This window comes from Poromitra crassiceps (assembly GCF_964638095.1).
Source record: "Poromitra crassiceps genome assembly, chromosome: 12".
NCBI lineage: Eukaryota > Metazoa > Chordata > Actinopteri > Beryciformes > Melamphaidae > Poromitra > Poromitra crassiceps.
The window spans coordinates 26,247,255-26,271,482 of record NC_139632.1 but is presented as its reverse complement, the minus strand read 5'-3'; the positions used below and the strand labels follow the sequence as shown (position 1 = coordinate 26,271,482).

Sequence of the window (24,228 nt, the reverse complement as noted above, 5' to 3'; positions counted from 1 at the left end):
ACAGGATTTGATTTGGAATTAAAAAGACAATAGTTTTTAATTTGATACCTTTTTACATACAGTATGCAGAGATCTTAAAAGTTCAAACCTGTCAAGAAAAAGGCTCCACGATTTCACTCTGAAATCCTTATAAAAAAGAAGTAACATTCAAAACACTGCAGTACGTTATTTTATTGAAGAACAAAAGACATGCAACAAATAAAACATTTCATGTTTTACAAATTGTTCAGATTCTTTTCTTTTTATGTCTCTTTTCCTTTTATATTCAAAAACTAAAAGCATCATTACATGAAGCTTCGATAATATTTGACAGGCAATGTGAAAAGTAGAGTTAAGCCTTTTTGAGGGGTGCAAAAGCAATCCTTTGTTTGCCACATGGCTAGTGCTGTCAATTCAGTCAACTGATGTCGAGAAGACACGATGGAGACACGTTGATCACGTTTATGGTCGCCTACTCAGTCCTCAACTGTGATGAGTAGGTGAACCAAGAAATCAAAATCAATCAATCAATCAATCAATCAATCAATAGGTGAACCAAGAGAGAATTCCAGAGTTTGTTTGACAACAATCACACAATGGTTGACCTCCATACTGTAGCTCTGAAACATGTTTTCCTACATGTATAATAAATACGAATGCACTGAGAACTGTATTAAAAAATAAAAAATAAAATCCAGTGGTTTTCAGTCTGTGGTGAACTTGGCGCTGTAACTACCTACTTTGGATGTTGGTTGGGATTGGATTGTATGTTGTTGTAAGGATTCAGTTAAGCTAAAAACAATGCCACAGAGCAATGTTAACACTCACTTTTCACGTCACCTTCATCGGGACAGTAGCCATTAGGCCATCAGGCTGCATTAAAATGGATACTGTCCAAATTAAAAAGATGCAAAACAAGATTAAAGGTGCATATCTACATATATAGAGCATTCTTGGGCTAATTCACATATAATGGTAGCATAAAAATAAAACATAGTCCGGTAACCAAGCAAAAGAATATCAAAATGAAGAACAAAAACTGATATGAGTTATTCACAACATGGAGACATAAAAATATATCCAAACATCAACTGGATCTGTGTGCCATCGGGGTATTGGTTTCCATTTAATTGCTATAAACTACTGTATCCCAACTGCATTTTTTGGCTTTGAGTACTGAGCATTTTGAGACGCTCAGTAGTACTATAGATAATAAAATCCTACAAAAAGGAAAAACTAAATGTTGATAAAGCTGATCCCAATGCAGAGAATGACAATTCTGCCATTTTTTGGTATCAAAGTACGGTACAGTCAATGCTGATATATCAAGAGGACTGTTTGTAATAATGGATATATGTTGACCAGATACTATATTGTACATATAACAAAGGTCACAAATCTAATTTCACATTCTGGATTGCTTTATATTTATGAATGTGGTGTTTTGTGTTGTTTTAGAACCAAATAAAAAGCAAAAGGACCCTTGAATCTCGAAAATATGAACACCCTAATTATTTCAGCACCAAATGAAAAGTGAATGTAAATTCAGAACAAAGACCTGCAACGTGTTAAATCCCGACAACATGGTACCTTTAAATCATAATTCAGATTAAGAAGATTAAGAAATTCATTTTTTGCCCACAAGTGGATTTGGTTACCAGCAGTATTTGGCTATATTGATCGCACACTGACAATGAGTGATAATGTACTGTATGTACACTGTTGTTGTTCCATATACGAGTACTATATTTAATTCTTACTAAAACATTTCCTCTGTATTGTTTTCTCTTTGTCATAAAACAAATGTTACCCTTTGAATGCAATCATTAGGTGTTATTGTGCTTTAATACATATTGACGTGTCATAATTGTTGCTAATGCAGTCATTGATTAAGTATTTCAGGTCAATTTTTCGGGTCAAGTGTTTCAGTCAATTCTCTCTGAATGCTGCGGATACAGAAAATCATACCTCAAGAGAAGGGAACTGATCCTAATTGGTCCTACATTCAAGGACCCAAACTCCTTTTTGAGTCACACTGAATTTGTTTCGTCGTTTGCTTGTAGACTGTACATCAAACACGATTCTCTATCTATATTATTGTCCTGCATATGAGCAGAAAACAAACTAATCTGGCCGAGAAATATAAAATGCCTTATGTGTCACTGTCTGTTGTAGAAGTTGTGAATACAAACTCTGTAAAATGAGAGTGAATGCTGGGATATTATTAAGAGACAAATATGGTCGGTACACGGCTAACAGTGAGCTCTGATGATACCTAACAAAGTATGGCATGACAAATGTGAGTAGAAGTCATGACATAAAAAAGCACAATGTAACATTATCAAAATGCACCTCCAGGGTTGAACTTTGGCACTATAGATAAACAATAATCCATGAGCGCAGCCATAACAGTTTGGCTAGAGGCAAAAATGAACGGGCATGGGGGTGTCGGTGTAAATTCTAGTAATTACAAAAATTCCCAAAAACAAAAAGTGAAGCCTTTTCAAATGATTCTCGCTTGTTATTGTCGTTTGTTTTGTTGTTATTCTCGACAGAGGTAGTGTGAAAGCATTTCAATTTACAAGACATGGGCCAATATACTGCTACTGTAACTGTGCGGCTACTGTGTAATGTACTGTTAGAGAAATACAAAGAGGCAACATGGACATCATGTGGAAACTGTACAGACTGTAAAGTGTGGATATACGTCCCTTACTCAGGCTGCTAACGGTGTCACGGTGGTCCAGATAGGAAAAGTGAAAATTTGTCCGTAATGGTGATGATGTCATCATTAGACCCCCAGACCCCAGATGTCTCCTGCCTTGTGACTACATTATGTCACGTCCAGTCCTGATGGGGTGCAGGGTGGGGGGCTTATTGGCTATGGGACTGTAGTGGTGGAGGTGGAGGAAGGTGGAGAGTGGAAGATGGGAGATCAGTTGGAGGTGTCAGAGTGAACGCTTCCGGGTCCTTCTGTGGGCGAAGTCACTGACGAGGGAGTCGGAGCATCCTGCCAGCCACCGTTTGCCTGAGAGGAAGGGAGAGACAGGAAGACGATTGAATGCTGCACGCTCGCACTCATTACTCATTCAGCTGGGTCATCCACAGCACGGCAATATGGAGGTGCAGTGAACTAAGTCCTGAGGCCAAGGTACAATATACTACGAGCGCTACATGTACCCTTTCAAACCACAGCCTTAAGCCAAATCTGGATTGTAGGCAAAACTAACCTACTTCAAATTAGAGCTAATATTATTTCAGAACAGAACTGACATAGAAATTCATGTTTTTAACCAAGCAGAAATCCAGTCCTGTGCTACCCTGTCATATACTGTACAGTCAAATTCATATAATGCAGAAAATGCATTTTATGTCTTGAAAACAAATGTTGGTAGAAGAGTTGAGTCTTAAAGAAATTGCCTGTCATGTTGAATAATACATGAGTAATGAGGAAATTGTATGAAACAAAACAATGACATTGAAATTGGAATGAACACACAATGAGAGATATGGAGGCCCTTTCTAGTAGCAGTAGAGACAGGCCAGAACATTTTGGGATATTAATAGTAAATTTCATGGCATCAGAAAAACTGGAAATGGTCCTCGACAACCTTTCATTTCCAAGCCTGTCATTGAAGGCAGCAGACAGTCTGTAATCAAAAAGTGGAGGGGTCAGATTGGCAGAATGTCTGACTTTGGTGACGCGTCGTCTATTTCAAAATGGTAATTACTGCTGTAATCTACCACATCACGCACCATGTATCTGCTCAGTCATTATCAAGCCGGAGAGCAGTTTGACATCATTTCAAATAGGGCTTTTCCTTGTACTCTTCTTCCCCTCTTCATCCATATCATCTGTCTTCATAATATCTGTACAATGTGTATTAAGCTATTGTATACGTTTAATTGTATAACAATTAAATACTGTAAGAGCAAATCAAATGAACGGGAAAAATGTTGACAAAACATACCAACAGAAACAGAATTGCAACACGCAATATCAGTGGTATTGTAGGAGAAAAGGCGAGTGAAGAGGCAGAAATTTCAACTTAGCAGTCTTAGCTACATAAATCACAGCAAAGCAGCTTGGCAGACACATCTCCCGCTCTTACATTATGCATTGCGAGGCTTCTTTACAGGGTATAAAAGTGAATAAAGCAGCATATTGTGCCGCTGTAAGATGTGCTAGAGCAAGCAGGCGTCCAAGGAGAACCGTATCTGTGAGGTCAAAGGACTGAGTGAGAACAGGGCCTGCATACGTTAGTGGCCTCTGAGGGCTAGCACAGCTGGCGGTGGGATGTGCTCCGAGCAGCCAGCAGGGCTATTTGAATACACATACATGTTTTTATACGGGAGACATTTCATCTGATTATCATATGGCCATTGAGGCACGACGGCGACAGCGGAGGAAGCCAGCCGCGGCTGTGACCGTCCCCGTCCCCTCGCCACGGCTCACTGTCAGGGCCATTAGTGTGGCAGCAACATGATCTGAGCAATGCGCTCGGATCGCTGTCCCAAGTCCACACTCTGCTCTCCTTGTGTCTGTCTTATCGATTTCCCCCTTTACGACACGGCTTGTCGCTGTGAATTTCCCTGCTGTTCGCCGCCGCCAGCTAGCAACCCCCCCCCTCTCTCTCGACAACCCCCACTTCTATACACATGGACACGAACTCTCCCGCAAAATCACACGTAACACACACACACACACACACACACACACACACACACACACACACACACACACACAAACAAACAAGAGGGTAACACACCCCTATGGCACATACGTATGTCGTTTTTTCTTCCCAGGTGCTGGAGGTTTTCTTTTGAGTGGGACTGTGGCGTTGCGCTCTGGGAGGCTATATTGGGAGCTTCTGGCCCTAGGCTGCTAATCAGGGTCAGGTGGTCAGGGGGGGTTTTGAAGCACGATGCAGGAGGTGTCACCTGCTTGTGCACTTCCCTCACGGCTGGCCGTGCGTGGCTGCAGGTGCTGCGCCAGAACTCATCGGACATGACAGACTCAGACGGTGACTCGGCGTGTGTGTGGTCGGCTGCACGGCCGCTGCACGCCCGCGTACGCTGGGCAGTGTGCTGCCCGTGGCACGACCCAGACACAAGCAATCAACTAGGTGACCATGGAGCTGAGACAAGTCCCACTAAGTGGCATTCTGAGCCCTATGGCTTTGAAATAATTGGTAGGGGAGGAAAGCAAAATGATTTTTTTCCCCTTACGTTGATGCCCTGCGGACTGTACATCTGGTTGGCTGTGAGTCCCTCACTGTATCCGCCTGTCTGACTGATAACATGGCGAAGGGTATCCACCTGAAACAGTCAGAAACAACAAACAAAGCAAGGTCAGACTCAACACGAGAAGCACAAAGGAAAACAACAGAGGGTTGCCAAGACAACAAGAAGAGTATGGTGCTGTGCCAGCGCAACACATGCAGTATATCCTTGTCAAACAACAAGTCACAAAAATGGACAATAAACTCTCCAATTGAAATAGTAAACAAAAAAGAATAATGATTTGTGGTCTACTATTCTCACTGTAAACACATCAGTTACAAGTAAATGTGAATGTACTAGATCAGGGGTTTTCCAAAGTGAGAGGTGGGCCTCTCCAGGGGGGCTCCAAACAGTTTCAGGGGAGGCTCAGTGAATGGAAGTTACATTACGTATTACAATAGTTATCAAAAAGGAGATCACATATGTGTATATGTGTGTGATTCGGTTAAAGAGATCATTCAGAGATACAGTAGTTTGTATAGTGCCTTCCATTTGTATTGGGAGCTGGGGTTCAAAGGGTTGGCACGGTTCAAAGGTCAGGAACGCCCCATGTGACGTCACTTGCCCTCGGATTTTCATCAAAATCCAAGATGGCAGGTCCGTCTGTTGTAGTAATACTGTTTGTTAGCACTTCTGTCTTTTGTGTCTCATTACATCAGTCATACACACAGCACTGTCTAAATGTCTAATGTCTAAATCTGTGGACATGTTGCTACAGTGTTTGTATGGGCAAAATGTGTTGTTTCTCAACTGTTACTGCTAACAATGGCTAGCCTGGCTAGAGCTAACCCTGGCTGGTTTCCCAACTGTTAAATGGAAAACAATGAACTCGGGTGCGACGTCACCCAACTGCAATATCCCTAGTTCCCAAAACAAATGTAAGGCACTATTACTACCAGTAGTATTTGAATGTTTGTCCCACTTTCCCAGAGTCAGAAACAAATAAATGCCTTCAGACCTTTTTTTTAATAGTCTGAAGCTATCTTCTCTCTATGGTAGAGATCAAATAATTGTTGGCATCAAAATCATAATCACGATCCCATACTGTAGGCATCCAGGAATTTGGCGAGGGGGACTGTGGGGCGGGGGCTTATCTGAGGGGAGGCCCACAGTCACAGACTTTGAAAACCCCTGTATTAGATCATGGTGAAACAACAGGCTTTAGGGCTGCACGTGAGACTGGGCAGCAGCAGCCTTGCCCGGGCAGTGAGCTGGCTCTGCTGTGGTATATGCTGCACTGCTCAGGGCCCTACCTGTGACTGCACGTTGGCTCCCACCTGAGCCCCCTGGTATGAGTCCCCATTGAGAGATTGCACGTTCATGAACAAGTCCCCGGAGTTTGACATGTTAAAAGAGCCAGCAGAACCTGAAAGGAGAGAGGGAGCACTGGAATCACAGAGAGAAAGAGGGCAAGCAGGGCGAGCCGCTCGGCCCGTCCAGGGAGGAGCCTGGAGGGGCACCATGCAGAGGTTAGCTAGCAGGCAGGCAGGCAGGCCAGAGGAGCAGGGCAGAGGAGAGCTGCACCCACACATTGAGGTACAGAGCTGCAGCCTGTAGCATGGGAACTATATGTTTCTATCAACAACATGTGGCAAGCTATTTGTTATTGCCATGCTAATGTTGTTCAGAAGCTATTCAACCGAGCTTGCAACCGGTACAAAAGAAGAATTAACTGAGAGAATTAAATGTCAGCGTAGCAGAAGTTGTAGTGATATATATCTGGCAAAGTAATATGAAATGCACTGAGTTAAATAGTGAGGCATGAAGAACAATGTTAATCGAGAAGAAGTCAAAAGAGCAGTCAGCATAGAGAGAATTGGCATGGGGCTCAGGTTGGCTAATCTGAGAAAGCTTAAGGTGTAGCTGTAGTTGTTGAGGTCTTCAGGGTGTTAACCTCTCAATTTGTTAAGGGAACAATACCAGCTGACTGCCATGTTTCTATAAGAGCTGCTTTCTTATTATATACATCATCATAATTTCATTTCAAATGTATAAAACACCAACAAGAGTACGGAAATAGCCTTGACTTTTATACTGTATTTAATATAGCAGTTGCTTCACTGTAACTAATGCTCACTTCCATGTCTCAGAGCTAGTGAGCTCCAGTCTCACCTGCAGAGTTTGGAGTTGAGGGTGAATTTGCTTGGCTTCCGTGTGAGGAGACGTTAGCCGCGCTCACGGCAGTTCTTGCAGCGTACATGTTGGCTTCTTCCTGGAACTTGCCAATGTTTTTCTTGTATCTGATTCTTTTATTTCCAAACCAGTTGGAAACCTGAGTAGACAAATAACAGAATGCACATACTCTTTATTGTGTGATCATAGCATTCAAAGCCTCACCAAATGTCAAGGCAAGCAGTGAGAGAAATCAGAGTGTTTAGCTTGTCTGGCCTTAATGGCATGTCTAACACTGAGGCTCTCTGAGGCTGTCAGAGGTGGGTAGAGGGGCTACACAGACTGCTGCTGTGAATCCACATTAGTGCCAGGATGGAATGATTGCCAATAACAGTCTCATTATGTCACTATGACTGCAGCGATCATCAGAACTCACGCACGCACCAATCAGTCAACATCCGCTAACACCCATTACTGCTAATGGACTCCCAGATGAAGCTATGGGGGTAATCCCAGCGCTAATGATAAACAACATTAAAATGAAAACCGAATCAATCCTGCAAAGTTTCCAATACACAGAGTAGGTAAACATTTCCCTTTATTGCGACCAAGAAACAGACACACTACAAATCATTCAGCCCCTGAGTAGGTTCCACAATCATGCCCAGATGCATCCTCAAATCATTTTGTATAAATTAATGAAACCAATTGAGAAAACAATCCATTCCCAAATGATGGATTCAAAACACAAACTGGTGTTTACCTTGGCGTTGTCATTGCCCTCTTTATATAAATTGCCACAGGAATTAAACAACTTGAGTGCTGGAATGCTGGAACAGAAATGCCTATATTTTAGGCTGTTTCTGCTTGTCATATATATATATATATATATATATATATATATATATATATATATATATATATATATATATATATATATATATATATACGGTATATATATATATATATATATATATATATATATAGAGAGAGAGAGAGAGAGATAGATAGATAGATAGATATAGATATAGATAGATAGATATAGATATATATGTTCAGTTGTCAGGTAAGTTACTATAGGATTTTGAGTAAATCACATTGCACCGTGCATGTCTGTGACTGTGGTAGTACTCCTTGGAGACCACCTGATGGCCCTGTTGATTACTCTCATGTGCTTGAACCTGTGGAGGAAACCGCTACTAGCCTGCAGATGACACTGGGCAACTACTGGAGCATAACATACAATCAGGGAGACGGCACCCTGCGGAAGCTTTATATACCTCTCCTTCTGTAGAGGAAGCACTTCCATGGGAATGTATAACTATGACAACGGGTGGCTCAATGTCTTTTGATAATACAAAATGGGAGGTATCTGTATATTCCATGTAGTTGATGTTTGGAGGAATCTTTAAGTAGAGAATGTCTTTGGAAATGTCTTATTGTGTTCAAATTTATAGCAGTGATTCTAGCTGAGACTGTGCAAACACGCTTTGGATTTGGCATATTTCCTGGATTGTAAATCCATTTGGTCCAGTCTCTGATAAGAGCAGAAGTTGAATGTGATACTGTAGCAATGCTGTCTTTGTTATCAGTTCCTTTAATAGCTAAGAATAGTCACTGGTCAAAAATAGCTTTATTTGATTTACATGACTATGAACTCATGACATGTCATATTTCTACGCCAAACCCTTTGTTGTCTCACTAAAATGTATTGCTACAAGTTCAGAGGTGCTGTCTCTATTGCATGCACAGAATTATTACATGACTTGCCAAGACGCTCACAGTTGTTTCACCTATTCAAATTACACATCCCTTTCAGGTTACTGGTGTGTGTGGCAATCTTCCTACAGGTGTGTGTGTGTGTGTGTGTGTGTGTGTGTGTGTGTGTGTGTGTGTGTGTGTGTGTGTGTGTGTGTGTGTGAGAGTGAGAGTGTGTGTGTGTGTGTGTGTGTGTGTGTGTGTGTGTGTGTGTGTGTGTGTGTGTGTGTGTGTGTGTGTGTGTGTGTGTGTGTGTGTGTGTGTGTGTGTGTGTGTGTGTGTGTGTGTGTGTGCACTCTTCTATGATGTACCTGGGAGACTGTGATGGCACACTTCTTTGCCAGCTCTTCTTTGGCCTCCTCGCTGGGATAGGGGTTGCTGAGGTGCGAGTAGAAGTACTCATTTAGGATCTCTGTTGCCTGCTTGTTGAAGTTCCGTCTTTTCCGTCTGAAAAAAAAGAAGAGACCACATAATTAGTTAGAACAGAAATAAAATCAAATTTAAGTCAATCAGAATAACATACAAACAGCACCATCAAGGTTATTCATACTGTTAATTTATACACAGAGAATAATAAACACACAGATAATGCACATACTGTAGACGTGCAGCACACCAGCATGATAGCACACATACAAAAAAATGAGAATGATCCGTTATGAAATATTGTTCGTATTGATTTGTCAGGGCGTGCAAAATAAAACGAACCCTGCAAAAGCCCCAAATATGCAACACTTTCATAATAAGGTTCAGAATCAGACAAAAATAGTATGCTGGTGCCTCTGACCCCTCCATCTCCTGCACCGATCAGGTTGTGTCTGCATGTGCCACATCTCAAGAGGGCTTTACATAAGCTGGAGGGGAACACTGTCAAATCTCTTTCCATGTATCCACTGGTGAATGTATCCACTGGTGAATGTATCCACTGGTGAATGTATCCACTGGTGAATGCATCCACTGGTGAGGAGATTTGTGCAGAGATCTGTCCCACACTCCAAACGCCTGCTTGAGAATATGTAAATGTGCACAGCATGGGCTCCCCAGTAGCAGCCAGTAGATTAATCAGTGGAGCTGAGCATAGCAGTGCCTCTCATCCAGTGAAAGCTCTCCCCTTCCCTTCCCCTCCTCACCCCTTCCCTTCCTCTCCCTGCACCACCACAATCATTTGCAACAGAATAGATAGGGAGCTTTGTAAGCTTTGGAGCGCAAGCCTCATTTAAATGTTATGCCTCCAACTCAGACTTTGAGTGAGATTTATCCTTAGAGAAATGTATGCAAATCCAAAGCATGCATCAAAAGGAACAAGCCATTACATGGGGGGGAGGGGCAGCATTATAGAGCACAGAGAGAACGTTCGGTTACTGGCCAGAATCGCGCTGTATGCTGGTCCAAATGTTATCCGCAGATGCAAACCTAACGTAGCCAAAATGTTGTGTGTAGCTGGGTGGTAAGTAGCAAAACAGCGTGTAATACATGTTTATAGCATTCGACATCAGGATGCGAGGGACACACATGATTAGGCGTTTGCAGTGCTGTTAGCATGGCAGGATATTTGCAGCAAGGAACGGAGCATAGAGACGGATGAAAAAGATGAAAATATGAGCACACACGGACACACACCTGGCGTCGAGGAAGCGAGAGCGCAGGATCATGACGGCCTCGCAGGTGCTCTGCTTGAGCTGCATCTGGATGGAGCTGAACTTGCGGTGGATGATGCTCACCATGCGCTCGATCTCTTTGGGCGAGATGGGCCGCGTGCGCGACTGCTCTCGCAACAGGTTCATCACATGGGTGGTGAACTCATTACACGCCTGTTTAGGGGGACAGGCAGAAATCAAAACACTTTCCCTCAATAGAAACGGATCACACCAGTGGATACAGCCATCATTTGTGAATGTGGCCGTATCAAATTCGCCAGTCCATTACAGAAACATACTGTTCATCTGCATGCAGAGAGAGTGGATATGGGATTAAAAGCACAGAAGTAAAAACAGAGGAAATTTGAAAAATGAAAATCATTTTCATCATGCCATGGGGGAATATAAGTGCTGATATATATTTCATATTTAACAGAAGTGGTGATGGCAGTGTGTTGAGAGGAACCAATGACAGCTGTTCCCTTCTCAGACGCACACGTTCGCAGTGTAGCCACCCTGAGAGACAAACATGCCACCATGTTACATTTATCCTCCCTGTGTGACACCAGGCGTGAATCTGCCACCATATTGCTCTAACTCTCCTCCTTACCCTTACTTTCCTTCTCTCTCCCTGTCTATCTCTCTCTGCAGTCACCCTTGTCAGTCTTTTTGTGCGCCTGTCTGTCTATCTGCCTGTTTATGTGTCTTGTTCATTCATCTGAAAGTTGAATTATTGAATTATTGTCATAAATGTGTTGGTTATCAAGGCAATGAGTGAAAGTCATCCCTGTGAACCCTTTCAGCACCTCTCAAGACTAAACTTGGCATACATACATAAATACACAACACACTGAACACATTGGACTATTCTAGCATCAACAGAATTGAAAGTGATATAATGGATTCATGCTGACAGCAAACTATAATGTCAAGTATACAAGGTTTGCCACCATATGTTAAGACTGGGTTGTCAGCCACTTTGATCCTCAAGCTGGCAATATTTCCTGTTTGTGTTGCCTATAGGATTTCAGTGTGCAATAAAGACCTGGATTTGAAGGCTCGGGAAAGTGAATTAAAAGAAAATTGGGAGATGGACCTGCTCAGCACAATCAGATTAAATTATTTACCATTGATATAAACAGACTGTAATTATCTACGTTAACCTAGCCACAATGAAATTACATTGTTTGTGATATGACTGCATCTTTTGGATGGAGGGCATCTGGAGCAGACTTCTTGTTGATGCTGCTATGACTCTTTGAGTACCTCTCCTTCTGTCTACACTGTAATCCTAAATCCATTGCAATCCTAAATATTGTCAAAGTCTGGAATGAATAGTTTTATACTGTCATCATGCACTGGTCACACAGTCACAGACTTTTCCACAATCAACACTCCCCTGCCTATGTGCTTGAAATTGGCATGATGCTGTGGTTTCTATAGAATTAAAATGCAAGCAGACCTCAAGGCTATGCAAAACATATATGGATCTCATCAAAGACAGTATGTATTCATATCTGTGTCTTAATGGTTGGCCATATGGTTATTAGTTAGTAAACAAACAAACCAGCACACCATAATGTAGTAAGATGCACTGATTTATTAATGTGCTAGTTGTTGGGACAAAACTGCCACTGCAAATGGTACAAAATAAGCGAGAGTCATTTTGTGCCTGTAGGCTTTAACTGCAACTGCAGTCTCACAATCAGAAATGGTGATTTTCAACTGCTATCCGACAAGACAAAACTCAGTAAATGGCCTTGCAGTTACTTTTACCAAATTAAAGTCCAAAGATGTGAATACTGCACATCTACACCTGAACCCATCTGAACCTAGAAAGTTCTAATGCATTGTATTAGCAATAGCATTTTATGCAATTTCCACTATCCTTTGTCCACTTTTAAAATTTTATTGACTCTTTAAGTTTGTTTAGATCTTAATATTATTAATATGACTAGTACAGTGCCTGTTCCCCTCCCTCCCCTTCTCCTCTAACCTGACGCTGGCAAATGGGTGGGTTTGTTTCACATTCCGCGTGATCTGATCTAGAGATCTCATGTGAATCCAGCTGTCATGCAAGGTTCCTTCTCCCAATTCACACATATGTTCCTTCACTCATCACCCCCCTCCCCCCCCTGCTTGCACTGCTACCCCCAAATGGTTGAATTGCATGGAATTCGACACTACACTTTCTCGGGCCCCAAGCAGCGCACCCCCCAAGTTTGAAATCAATCGGACGGACGGTTCTTGAGATACGTGAAAGCCATGTTCTGATTGGTCAAATTGGACAATTGGTAAATTTGACACTGCACTTTCTCGGGTCACCAGCAGTGCACCTGCCAAGTTCTTAGTCGAGCGGACAAACAGTCCTTGAGATAAACTGCTTTTTTTGTTGCCAGTAGGTGGCACTATGACTATATGCGCGTCCAAATTGCACAAACTTCGACACTGCTCTCCATCAGGTCCCCCTAAGCGCACTCCCCGAGTTTGAAGCCGATCCCACGAACGGTTCTCAAAATATGCAAAGGATTATTGCTGTTGTTGTTATAATTAGATAGATTACCGATATTTATATCTAGTTACATTTTCATTGTATATAATGATCAGTCCTTCAGTCCTATGGATGGGCTGATACCAATGAAATATGATATGAATATGATGAATTTCTGCTGGTCTGTTGTTGTGTTACTGCTCTCACCTGTTCGTACTTCTCCAGCTCTGTGTGGTAGATCTGTCTGATCTGGGACAGCTTGGCCCGGTAGTCAGAATGCTCTGCAGAGTTGTCGGGCCCCACGGCCCCTGAGGCGGCGGCCGCAGCTGCCGCCGCCGCCGAGCCGCCCCCTTTCTCCGGGCCGGACACGCCCTCTGCCAGCAGCATGTTGTCCAATCGCATGAGCTGGGCATCTGGGGGCTCCTCCTCCTGGGCGCCGCGGATACTCAGCACTACAATGACAGGAGAGGTCAGAGGTCATTCACAAAGGTCACGCCCCACAGTAGCGTGATGCCCCGTAACAAGCTGTCAGCTGCAGAGCCTGACTCCATGCCTGACACCCAGACGCTGAGCTGCACCCAGGCTGCTGCTGCATGGCGGTGCATTCACAGACGCCAGCTTGAAAAGAGCGATGCAGTGCGGAGCAGCCAAGAGAAACACACAGGCAGAGACTCAAAGAGTCAAGTGGGCAGAGTCAGACTAGCTGGAATTATGAGCAGCCTGTCTTGATGGGGCTTATCCCTTTGATGAATCATCTGCCTTTTTATTACTCATTTGTGGTCATGAATAAAGAATATGGCTAAATACTTTGGCAACACTACAGATAATAAAACTTAATTTGTTTGATTACAGGAAGTCAACTAAAGTAAATAGTGAAAATAATATATCGTTATTCAGTATGTTTTAAATATATATTTAAGGGTAGTGAGCCGCATTCAGACCCAACATGTCACCAGTAAATGGTACTTAGCTGGCTGAGCCACAAAGATGCCCTGATGTGATATGATGAAACAATACGAGGTGCCAAATTCTATCACTCCACATCAGTAGATCATATAAAATGCATTAATATCAAAAAAAGGGTTAGGTATCATGGCTTAGGAGTCAGTGATGGCACTTCTCTAAATCAGATGCTAGTGCTGGTTTAATGTGCCGTTGTTGTTTTTCACCTCCTCCCTGTCACATCACATTCAGCACAAACACACTGCCTATGCACTAAGTGATATGTTGGCAATGCTTGGTGTTGCACAATAAGTGACACCAGTATCCCCCACAGCCCGACGGCGGACGCTGTCAACAACACTGGAGTTGGCGGAATGCTACAGGAGCGGTGCCTCTCCCTTCCACTAGAGGTCTCCCTTGCCATTCTTTAGGAGGACCGGGTCCAACCTTCCATTTTCTGAGGTGAAAACACGGCTGCTTCCTCCTCCATCTGAGGACCATCCATTTCAATATCAAACACCTCTTCACCGCTCTACGTGCGCTAGGATCCAAAACTGAAGACAAGTGCACGAAAGGCAGCCGGCATTATCATTACAGAGCCTCGGCTGCTTATGCGAGGTATGACTTGGTGACTGTGTGTGTGTGTGTGTGTGTGTGTGTGTGTGTGTGTGTGTGTGTGTCGATAGCCATTTAAAACGTTACCACTTGTCAAGTGTCTCATTGTCATTGAATGAGAAGGGACAAGCGGGCAGCACTTCATTAAGTCAGAGACAATAGGAGTGCTTGGTGCATTAACCCCAGACTGCTGTCCGGGTTGGGAGGACTGGGCAGGGGGTCACTGGGATGAGAATGAGGCCTGCTGTACCGCCAGAGGAAGGGGGGTCGGAGGGGGGCAGGGCTCGGTCAGTCCCCTCCTCCCTTTAAGTGGACTGGAAATGCAAACACGGCAACTGTTGGCGAGTGGAAGAGGTCAGGAGTTCAGGCCATGGGCTCGGTAGGAGGTAGATTGAGTGTGGCGCTCGGGGGTGGAGGGTGTGTGTGTGTGTGTGTGGGGGGGGGGGGGAGTCGTTGGATCACAGGACTGTACAAACATCCTGTCATATTACGCAGACTCCTTCAACACAGCGATAACGCATGGAGGCCGGTCACTTCACACTTCTCCTCACCTCTCTACTATAATAGCGTCATGCCGCGACCCGATCGAACCCGCTCCATCAGCAACTCTTAAACTCCTGTCCACACTGGTTTATGCAGGCTGCCTCACCACAGGTCCCACTCCCCAGCTCCTCCTGAACATTCACCAGTGTGGTAAGGTGACGGTCGTTTTTTTTTTCATTTCTTTTTCTTTCTATCGTTATATCACCTCATAAATACCAGACTAAAGTGGGTGTTAAAATGAGAGCGCACCACAATATCCCGTAGGGTAAAATGAGTTGTACTTTCTGGAAGTAATTTTCGGTAGAAAAACAACTCACAGCAGCACATACTTTTAAGAAGAAAATTAGGTATTGCAGTGCATTAGGTATTCCAGTGCCAATTAAAAATTTACAATTCTCGCAGGATTCATAAAATGTTTCGTTCCAAATGTTAATGTCTAAATCCAGCCTATTCTTTCGGACAGCTCATTTGACTGTCCCTTGGATATGGGAGGAGTCTAAATCCAGCCCATTGTTTTGGACAGCTCACTTGACTCTGTCCCTTGAATATGGGAGGAGTCTAAATCCAGCCCATTGTTTTGGACAGCTCACTTGACTCTGCCCCTTGAATATGGGAGGAGTCTAAATCCAGCCTAATGTTTTGGACAGCTCACTTGACTCTGCCCCTTGAATATGGGAGGAGTCTAAATCCAGCCCATTGTTTTGGACAGCTCACTTGACTCTGCCCCTTGAATATGGGAGGAGTCTAAATCCAGCCTATTGTTTTGGACAGCTCACTTGACTCTGTCCCTTGAATATGGGAGGAGTCTAAATCCAGCCTAATGTTTTGGACAGCTCACTTGACTCTGTCCCTTGAATATGGGAGGAGTCTAAATCCAGCCTATTGTTTTGGACAGCTCACTTGACTCTGTCCCTTGAATATGGGAGGAGTCTAAATCCAGCCTATTGTTTTGGACAGCTCACTTGACTCTGTCCCTTGAATATGGGAGGAGTCTAAATCCAGCCTATTGTTTTGGACAGCTCACTTGACTCTGTCCCTTGAATATGGGAGGAGGGGGAAAAAAATAGCTGTCACTAAATAATGACTAACAGCACTTTGCAATTTGGAGCGCAGCAGCACAAAAAGGGAGGAAGCCCTTCTCAGATGTTTCTGCTGAAAACCGAGGCCTTCGGTTTTCTTCCCAAACTCATAAAATGTCTAGACTGTCAAATGAAAATGGAACATAAAAATTCCCCGTGTCCACAAAATGATTCGATTCACGTCTGCCAAGTTCCAGCTTAACATTCATGAAGTGTTTATTTTACTTGGCTTAAAGCACCTCCAACATCACTCTTTTAAGAGAGCGGCTGTTCCAGTGCAGGTCATTTCTTAGAAGATGTCTTCGAGGGGAAAAAGAGAGAGAGAGAGAGAGAGAGCGAGAGAGAGGGGAGGGGAAATGCTGGTAAGCCTACGTATTTAGAACGATGAAAAGAGAAAGGTCAACAGCAAAAAGAGCCGGTAAAAGGAAAGGGGGACTACTGCGTTCACGTTCAGACAAGCTGACAATGAACAGAAACCCCGCCATGAACCCCACGCCCTGCTCGCTTGACATCTGTATACCCCCCTCTAATCAGCCACACATCACATTTGTGCTCCTCTCCTTATGCCTAGCCCAGATCCCAGCTCCATTCTTGCTGCTGATCCAGCTGTCTTGGAGAGCATCTGTCAGGAGGGACCCAGGAAGGAACAATGCATTACGCCATGTTGGCTGTGTACTGTCATCCCTCATTGACAGCACATTGTCACACATACACAGTGTCCTCTGAGCTGAGAACAAGCTAAGTGGCTGCTGCCTATAATATCAGCTCCCCCTAACAGCTCTTATCGTACCGTCGGATGGGGAAGTCAACTTGCTCCAAGTAGGGCTCATGCAGAGGGACGCCGTGCGTTTGCTTTTCATTTAAGTGACTAATCAATGTGATCCTAATAACGAGGACAGATACTGTATGTTGATGATGTGATGGGTACTGTTAGTTTCCCAGTGTTGTTGGACATCAGCCACGCAGGCAGGAGCATGTGGTAAACAGGCTCAGGACGAAACCGCAGACCTGCAGTGTGTGTGTGTGTGTGTGTGTGTGTGTGTGCGTGCGTGCGTGTGTGCGTGTGTGTGTGTGTGTGTGTGTGTGTGTGTGTGTGTGTGTGTGTGTGCGTGTGTGTGCGCGTGTGTTTGTGTCATCGGAAGCGAATGTCTGATGGTAGCAAACGATGATTTATTTATTCCGCCCTGAACCTAAAGCACATAATTAAAAGCATGCAGGGGATTATCTCAAACAAATAAAATTAATAAAGAAAAGAAAGGGATAATGGGCTTCCATGAAATTGGCTTTGCTGTGGGTCATAATTACACGACTCAGTGAGGGCCACTTTATTGGGTAATGGCAGCCTAATTGATTCATCGTAACGTTGTGGAGCCTTGGGTCTGTCGGGCACTCCCTGTCCAATAGTGCTGCTGAACTTACTTAGCCACCCGCAGACAAACACTGACGCTTCTCCCAGGGATAAACAATTATCTGTGTGTGTGTGTGTGTGTGTGTGTGTGTGTGTGTGTGTGTGTGTGTGTGTGTGTGTGTGTGTGTGTGTGTGTGTGTGTGTGTGTGTGTGTGTGTGTGTGTGAGTCCAGCCCCCTCCCCCCGCCTCCTTGGCCAACACACATTTTCTGTAAGTCTCTAATGGATGCCATTTCCCTCTTGGAGGCGTTTCAAAGATGGCTTGTTGTCAGACAATGCCGTATTCCTCCCTCCTGTTGTTGTTGACAGGCAATTCTCCCAAGGAGGCCTTAAGCCGCGCTTTCCTTCTGTACTAATATGAATAAAAGCATTCTTTCATTGCCTTCGGTGGCTGATGAATTCACTGATAACACCCAGAATATGAGATTTGAGCATTGATTGATTCCATCCCGCTGCGTGTTCATACCGCGTGGATACATCAGTGTCAATAAATACAGAATGAAAGCAATGGATTGGGTCAAAATGGGCGAGCACTGGGCCAGTTTTTTTTTTCCATTGCTGCGCGCGCGCGCACACACACAACGCAAGACAAAATGTCACCCAGCGAGACGACAAGAAAAGTCACCTGGAATGAAACCTTACGGGAGAACATGACATTTATTTAACCTCGCAACATCTGGCCTTTTACAAATCAAATCGATATTTAATAAAAACCCGGGGCAATTGGCTTTTGGAGAGGTAGATGTTTAACCGTCTGGTCGTTTATCCGAGAATATTTATTTCATTTCCAGGCAGCTCAGGAAAAAGCTTTGCTCTTTGAGGATAAGCTTGGAATATCATGCTCCGAGATGATTTACGTACCTATTTGGAGAGAGCAGCTTGCCTGAAACCCCTCCCCCCGCTCCCCCCTCCCCCTGCGGCTTGCTTGTTTTCTACGTGTAACAATCTCTGTTCCCTCTATTTCTATGAGTCATTCAAAAATACTGGCTCGTGGCTTCATGTGAACTAAGATGGCAGAGTGGATATTAAAATATTAATTGAACTGCGAGCAACAGAGAAGGATCATTTCAGCTTAGCCTTGAGTTCGGGGTGAGTCTTAATTGAACAAGGAGACTAAAGTCTCTCCTCTCTCTGGAGGGGAATGAAGCATGGCACTGTGAGAAGTGGCCTAGCAGCCTGGAGCCAGCATCATAATGAAGCATGGCACTGTGAGAAGTGGCCTGGCAGCCTGGAGCCAGCATCGTTTTAGAGGCAGAGTAAAGGTACTTGAGATCAACTTTTTATCACTGGGAAGGACACAGGTCTTGCAATAACCTCGCCATATCACTCAACCCTGGCTGCAACCTCGCCAGAAATAACACAATAAACATGAAAAAAATTAAAATGGACTGCAAACACAAGCAATAAACACACATATATCCACGTCTAAAAATAGACTTTTGAGTCAGTGACAGTATTTGGGATTGTATCAAACTAAGCTTCTCAGAGGATTAAGATTTCTTCCAGGACACTGCTCACATCTTGAAAATGATTCAGTAAAGGCGTAACAATAGCAGACCCAAAGAGCTACAGCGCACCATGGTGGTCTGTAGTCCCGATATGTTATCCTATCAGATTAACAGAGGCAAATGGCAGGCTGTCAAAAACCATTACCATATTTAATCCCCTTCTAGATTTGGAAGGCATGTGGACAGGGACTGTTGGCATGGCAGGCTGTCATGGCCATCTGATGATTGGAGGAAGCCTGATGTTTAATTAATGATGTTGGGCCGTTCTGTCACAGTTAGCGAGATGTACGGTCAGACATCCAGGCCTCTGCCTCTGACAGAGATCGCTCGCTCCACTTCAAGCCGCCAGACACCACTGGAGGCCCTCCGCTCTGCAAGGGGATGCTGAAATGTGATCCACTGCGTTATGTCACGGGTACGAGTGCAGGGAGCTATGTCAGCCAAAAGTGACACTGGACGCCGGTCAGGTGACAGCCTGTCCAGATATGCAGGCAGTTCAACACGGCCTTGCTGTGTGACATCTCTAAGAGCATTTTGATTAGAAAGGTGAAGGGCACAAGACCTTACGACTACCAATCGGATGTTTTCATATAAATAAATGTCCCTTTTGCTATAGAGTGCCAAAGTCACACCCTCTTCCGGGTTCGGAATGGGGCCCAAGGGATTTCATTCCCCATTCATTTTTCCATAGACATTTTGTAAAATCCTTGTAAAAAAAGAGTATTACTTTTCCTGGGGGGTGGGCTGGGGAGGCTTTAACATTAGCTGTTCTATTCAATTAATTTATTTCCTTAAAAAACTCCTCTGGCGCATAGAAGGTGATGCTCTTACATTTCTGACTGTAGCAACAGCGGTTTGTTAGGAATAAATAGAAGAAGAACTGAGTAGTTAGCATGAGCAGCGATAGCCACCATGGCTGAAAACTGACAAAGAACAGAGCCGGCGCCACCTATAGACAACCACAAACCTCATCAACAGAAGATCCAAGGAAAATCATCACACGCACATGCACGCACACGTGTTCACACACACACACACACACACACACACACAGTCACACACACACACACACACACACTAACACACACACACACACACACACACACACACACACACACACACACACACACACACACACACAGGGAAGTGCAGTCAAAAACACAGCATCAGCAATGTCTGCTTATCACATTTCATATTAATCACATTAAAGATGCTGGCAAAATAAAAAATGTGGATCTGGCAGATTACCATTCTATTTTTCTTTTTCTAAATTATTATCCATTGCTTTCACTTGATGTCACAGCTCCAATCTGCAGCCATTCTGTTTTGGACCTTTTGTGTCTGTTCGAATCAGCCTTAAATTCATATGGGGACACACAGGAGTGAAAGCTACTCACAGCTAATATGTGCTACAGACCAGTGAGTGGAACTCATCAGCTAATATGTGCTACAGACCAGTGAGTGGAACTCATCAGCTAATATGTGCTACAGATCAGTGAGTGGATTAGATTTCACAGTCAAGGGGAAACATTTCGGGGGGCATCTGGGTAGTGTAGTCAGACATTCCTACAGACACAATTGGCCGTGTCTGCGGGTGGGAAGCCGGTGGTGTATGAGTCCTGGTCGCTGCACTAGTGCCTCCTCGGGTCAGTCGGAGGGTATGTTCGGGGGGAGGGGAACTGGGGGTAATAGCGTGATCCTCCACCGCACTACGTCCTGTCAGAGAAACTCCTTGCTGCCAGGTGAAAAGAAGCAGCTGATAGATCGGCAGAGGGGGTGGAGCAACGACCGGCAGGTGGAATCAGCCAGGTACAATGAAAATGAAAAAACTTGATAAAAAAAGGAAAAATGTCTCTGAAACTGTAGAAGTTACTGTAATGATTTTTAGACTTTTAGCTTTATGTAATAGTGTTTCTGGAAAATCTTGTACAGTGTGTACAGTACTACTAACAAATTTGAATAAAAAAAAAAGTGTGTCAATGAGTATGAAATGTTGCTTCACCAGATCTTCCTGTGTATTTGAAAACTAATATGTAAAGTATAGCTACTTAAAGTACAGAGTTAAGCAATATGATAATCAGTATACGATGAAAAATATGCCTAATCTTAAAAGTTAGACATGATATTCAACATATGGCATTATGTTTATGAATCTCAAACTCAAAAAAAAAAAGTTGAAGAGGCATTATGTAATTTTGTCTCTGACAAGCCAAATGTTTACTGTCCTTAAAAACAAGACTGGTGTGTCTGCTGAAAGCTTTTGCATAATTAACCCTCTCTGGTCAGGCTGTGGTCGGTGTGTCTGCTTGAATTGACAGTGACAGCACTGGCCCTATTTGTTTGCATTGGTGCTTCAGTGGGCACACTTCATTGTGGCTTCAGCAGTTAATAAATCACAGTAGAAGCCCCCTCTCTCTCCGCACCAGCCTGTGCTACGGTGGTCCTGTCACGAGGCAGGCACCAGAGCCCAAGCGACAGCTACATGCTAATTCAACATCGGCATAATTCATTATACAGTCGCAAGTGTACTGGAATGGAAAGAGAACCAACATACACCAGGAGGAAGACGACAGGCATCAAACTGTTCAATCCAGATACCCTTAAGTCCCCTCTGTTTGCCTTTGTAGAGATTGAAGTCTTTAAACTCTTGCCAGCGATATAAAATTATATTCCACTTTCCACTCATTAGATATGCACAGAAAGAGGTTTGGGGAGTGTCAAAAAAGAAATGATTTTACTACGTTTACTTTGAAAGCATAGATCGTAAATATGGAGTCGTGGATTCATTTGAGAGGAAAAAGGTTAACAGACAATATGAAAGAGGTTAATAGACAATGAAGACAATTAACCAGCCAGTGAGCTCCTTAACAGGGTTGTTAAATGAAATCTGCCTTTTCATGAAATATGGTAATCTATACAGCGACTTCCTGTAAGTCATGCAAACGTCAATGTGAAATGACATATCAGAAGGTGGAATGAGGGCTATTGCACTAAAGGGGAAATTAACAAAAAGATAAAGAGTCAATTAAAGCGATAAGGCCTTGTGCTCTTCAGAAGGTGACAACCAAGGGGAGCGGAGCTGACAGCCAGTGCATTAAGCTGCTTTGGTGGCTTCTCCTGCATGTCACCAGCAGCTCTTAGGACCCAGCGCACTTTGTTAGGAGGAGGGCCCGAGCACACGCCCTCCCGTCCACGGCAGATAGCACTAATGATGCTAATTATAATTAGGGCCAACGAGGCCTTAGGGCAACCAATAATAATGCAGCCTCTGCTACAGCGGACATCCTTCCCACTTGGAATTTGAAGTGAAGGATATTCCCATGATTCAAGACAGACAATATATTCGTGGCCCCAGGTCAAATATATTCCTGTCTGCCAACTTCCAACTTTGTTTTTTTTGTAGAAAGTTTTAAATATAAGATTAGTTTATTTGACCCGATCACACCAGAGTCCAGAATGAAGTGAATGCAGCCGCAGCCTGAGGCGTTCATATTTTCTGATCTCTGATAGGACAAGACTTAAAAACGTCACATTAAACAATGAGCCCACAGTCGACATTCGTGATACCGTTGCCCCTTCGGGCTAGTTAAAATGTATTGTATGTATTGATGAGAGAGATAAAACAATTGTGCTTTTTTCTTTCCTGGAAACTCAAAATGGAATGAGTGCCAGGGTTTTCTAACACCCAGGGTTTCAGAGATGCTCTTCAATTTGCTAATCCAGTGGAATCATTTAGAATTAAGCATGATTGGTCATCATCCATTTTGGGAATAGAAAAGAAGCTATAGGCCTAAATACTAGTACGAAAGAATTGGCTTTCGCTCACTTCTGCTCTCTGATTGGCTTTTTGCCATGTATGATGTTGGGAATTTCACACCTGTGGTCAGCTGCCACTTCTCCACTCCCCTCCAAAATTCCTGAGTACAATGTTGTCACTTCACTGCAGTTGGTCGTCGTCGACGAAATTTTGGCATAATTTTGAAGAAAAAAACAAACAAATATCAATGGCAAGAGGCAACATTCACCTCATTAGTGAAAAATCAAGCAAGACATTTCTGAAACACTGCATGTGATGAATGCACAGACAGAGATCAATAGTGTGGAGGTTGATGAATTTAAAAAAGGATGGGTAGCAGCCAGCGCTGTAGCATCCAGACAAGTGTCCAGCAGCATGCAGCAGAGCGCGGCCATGCATGGCCTGGGGCCGCGTGTTGACTGGGCCTGCATGTCATTAACAGTCGCCTTGATCCGCTCTACCTTATTAAAGCCATTCCTTCAGGAGAGCAGACGAGCATGTCACACTACAGTGAAACCAGGCCAAGGAGGGAAGGTGACCGACCACCATGCCACCCTCAGCTTGTGCAGGGGCAGTGAGGGGGGTTATGAGCTGTGTCGTCAGCCTCATCCCGGACCCCCTGATGTCCCTGCAATTCCCTTGTCAGTCTGTGTTAATGGAACTGGCACTGGTCATGCTTCTTCACGGTCTTATCTCCGTTAGCAGGGCAGTCGCACAACGTAGCAGCATCTCTTTGGCCATGGGTGACCAGGAAGTGTATATGCAGAGAATAGCCCTGTTTAATATTGACAATGTGGTTTTCCCCTAGCTGAGACTGAACCAATCTACTAATAAATGCAGTGTCAGGATGACTACTATGAGATGGCCTTGGGCTATTTGTATTAGCCTGATGCAGAGAATTGTCAGAGATTAATTTACTTTGACTGGTGTGCTCATGAGTAAAAAGGCTACAGTATCAACTCAAGAGAAATTATCAGATTGGGAAGTCTGGCAGCTTCCAGTTCGGTTCCATTCCCTCTATGTGACTATACACACTTGTGTGGCATTTTTCACACAACACAGCTCTCCTACTGCCAAC

General features: G+C 43.8%; 1 protein-coding gene across 3 annotated transcripts in view; it reads right to left on the bottom strand.

Moving 5' to 3' along the window:
* Window positions 1-2,865: 2,865 nt before the first annotated feature.
* Window positions 2,866-24,228, bottom strand: part of LOC310786828 (pre-B-cell leukemia transcription factor 1) — a gene marked incomplete at its 5' end in the record, with an annotated part of 57,653 nt that continues 36,290 nt past the window's right edge. For 2 of the 3 annotated variants that reach the window (XM_083648138.1, XM_083648140.1), the window contains 7 exons: window positions 2,866-3,007; window positions 5,209-5,298; window positions 6,516-6,628; window positions 7,375-7,534; window positions 9,444-9,579; window positions 10,753-10,943; window positions 13,468-13,712. In XM_083648138.1, the coding sequence (XP_083504264.1) occupies window positions 2,915-3,007; window positions 5,209-5,298; window positions 6,516-6,628; window positions 7,375-7,534; window positions 9,444-9,579; window positions 10,753-10,943; window positions 13,468-13,712 (1,028 nt within the window). In that variant the 3' untranslated portion in view covers window positions 2,866-2,914. Of the gene's footprint in view, window positions 3,008-5,208; window positions 5,299-6,515; window positions 6,629-7,374; window positions 7,535-9,428; window positions 9,580-10,752; window positions 10,944-13,467; window positions 13,713-24,228 lie in introns of all 3 variants that reach the window. The other variant, XM_083648139.1, reaches the window with a different exon arrangement.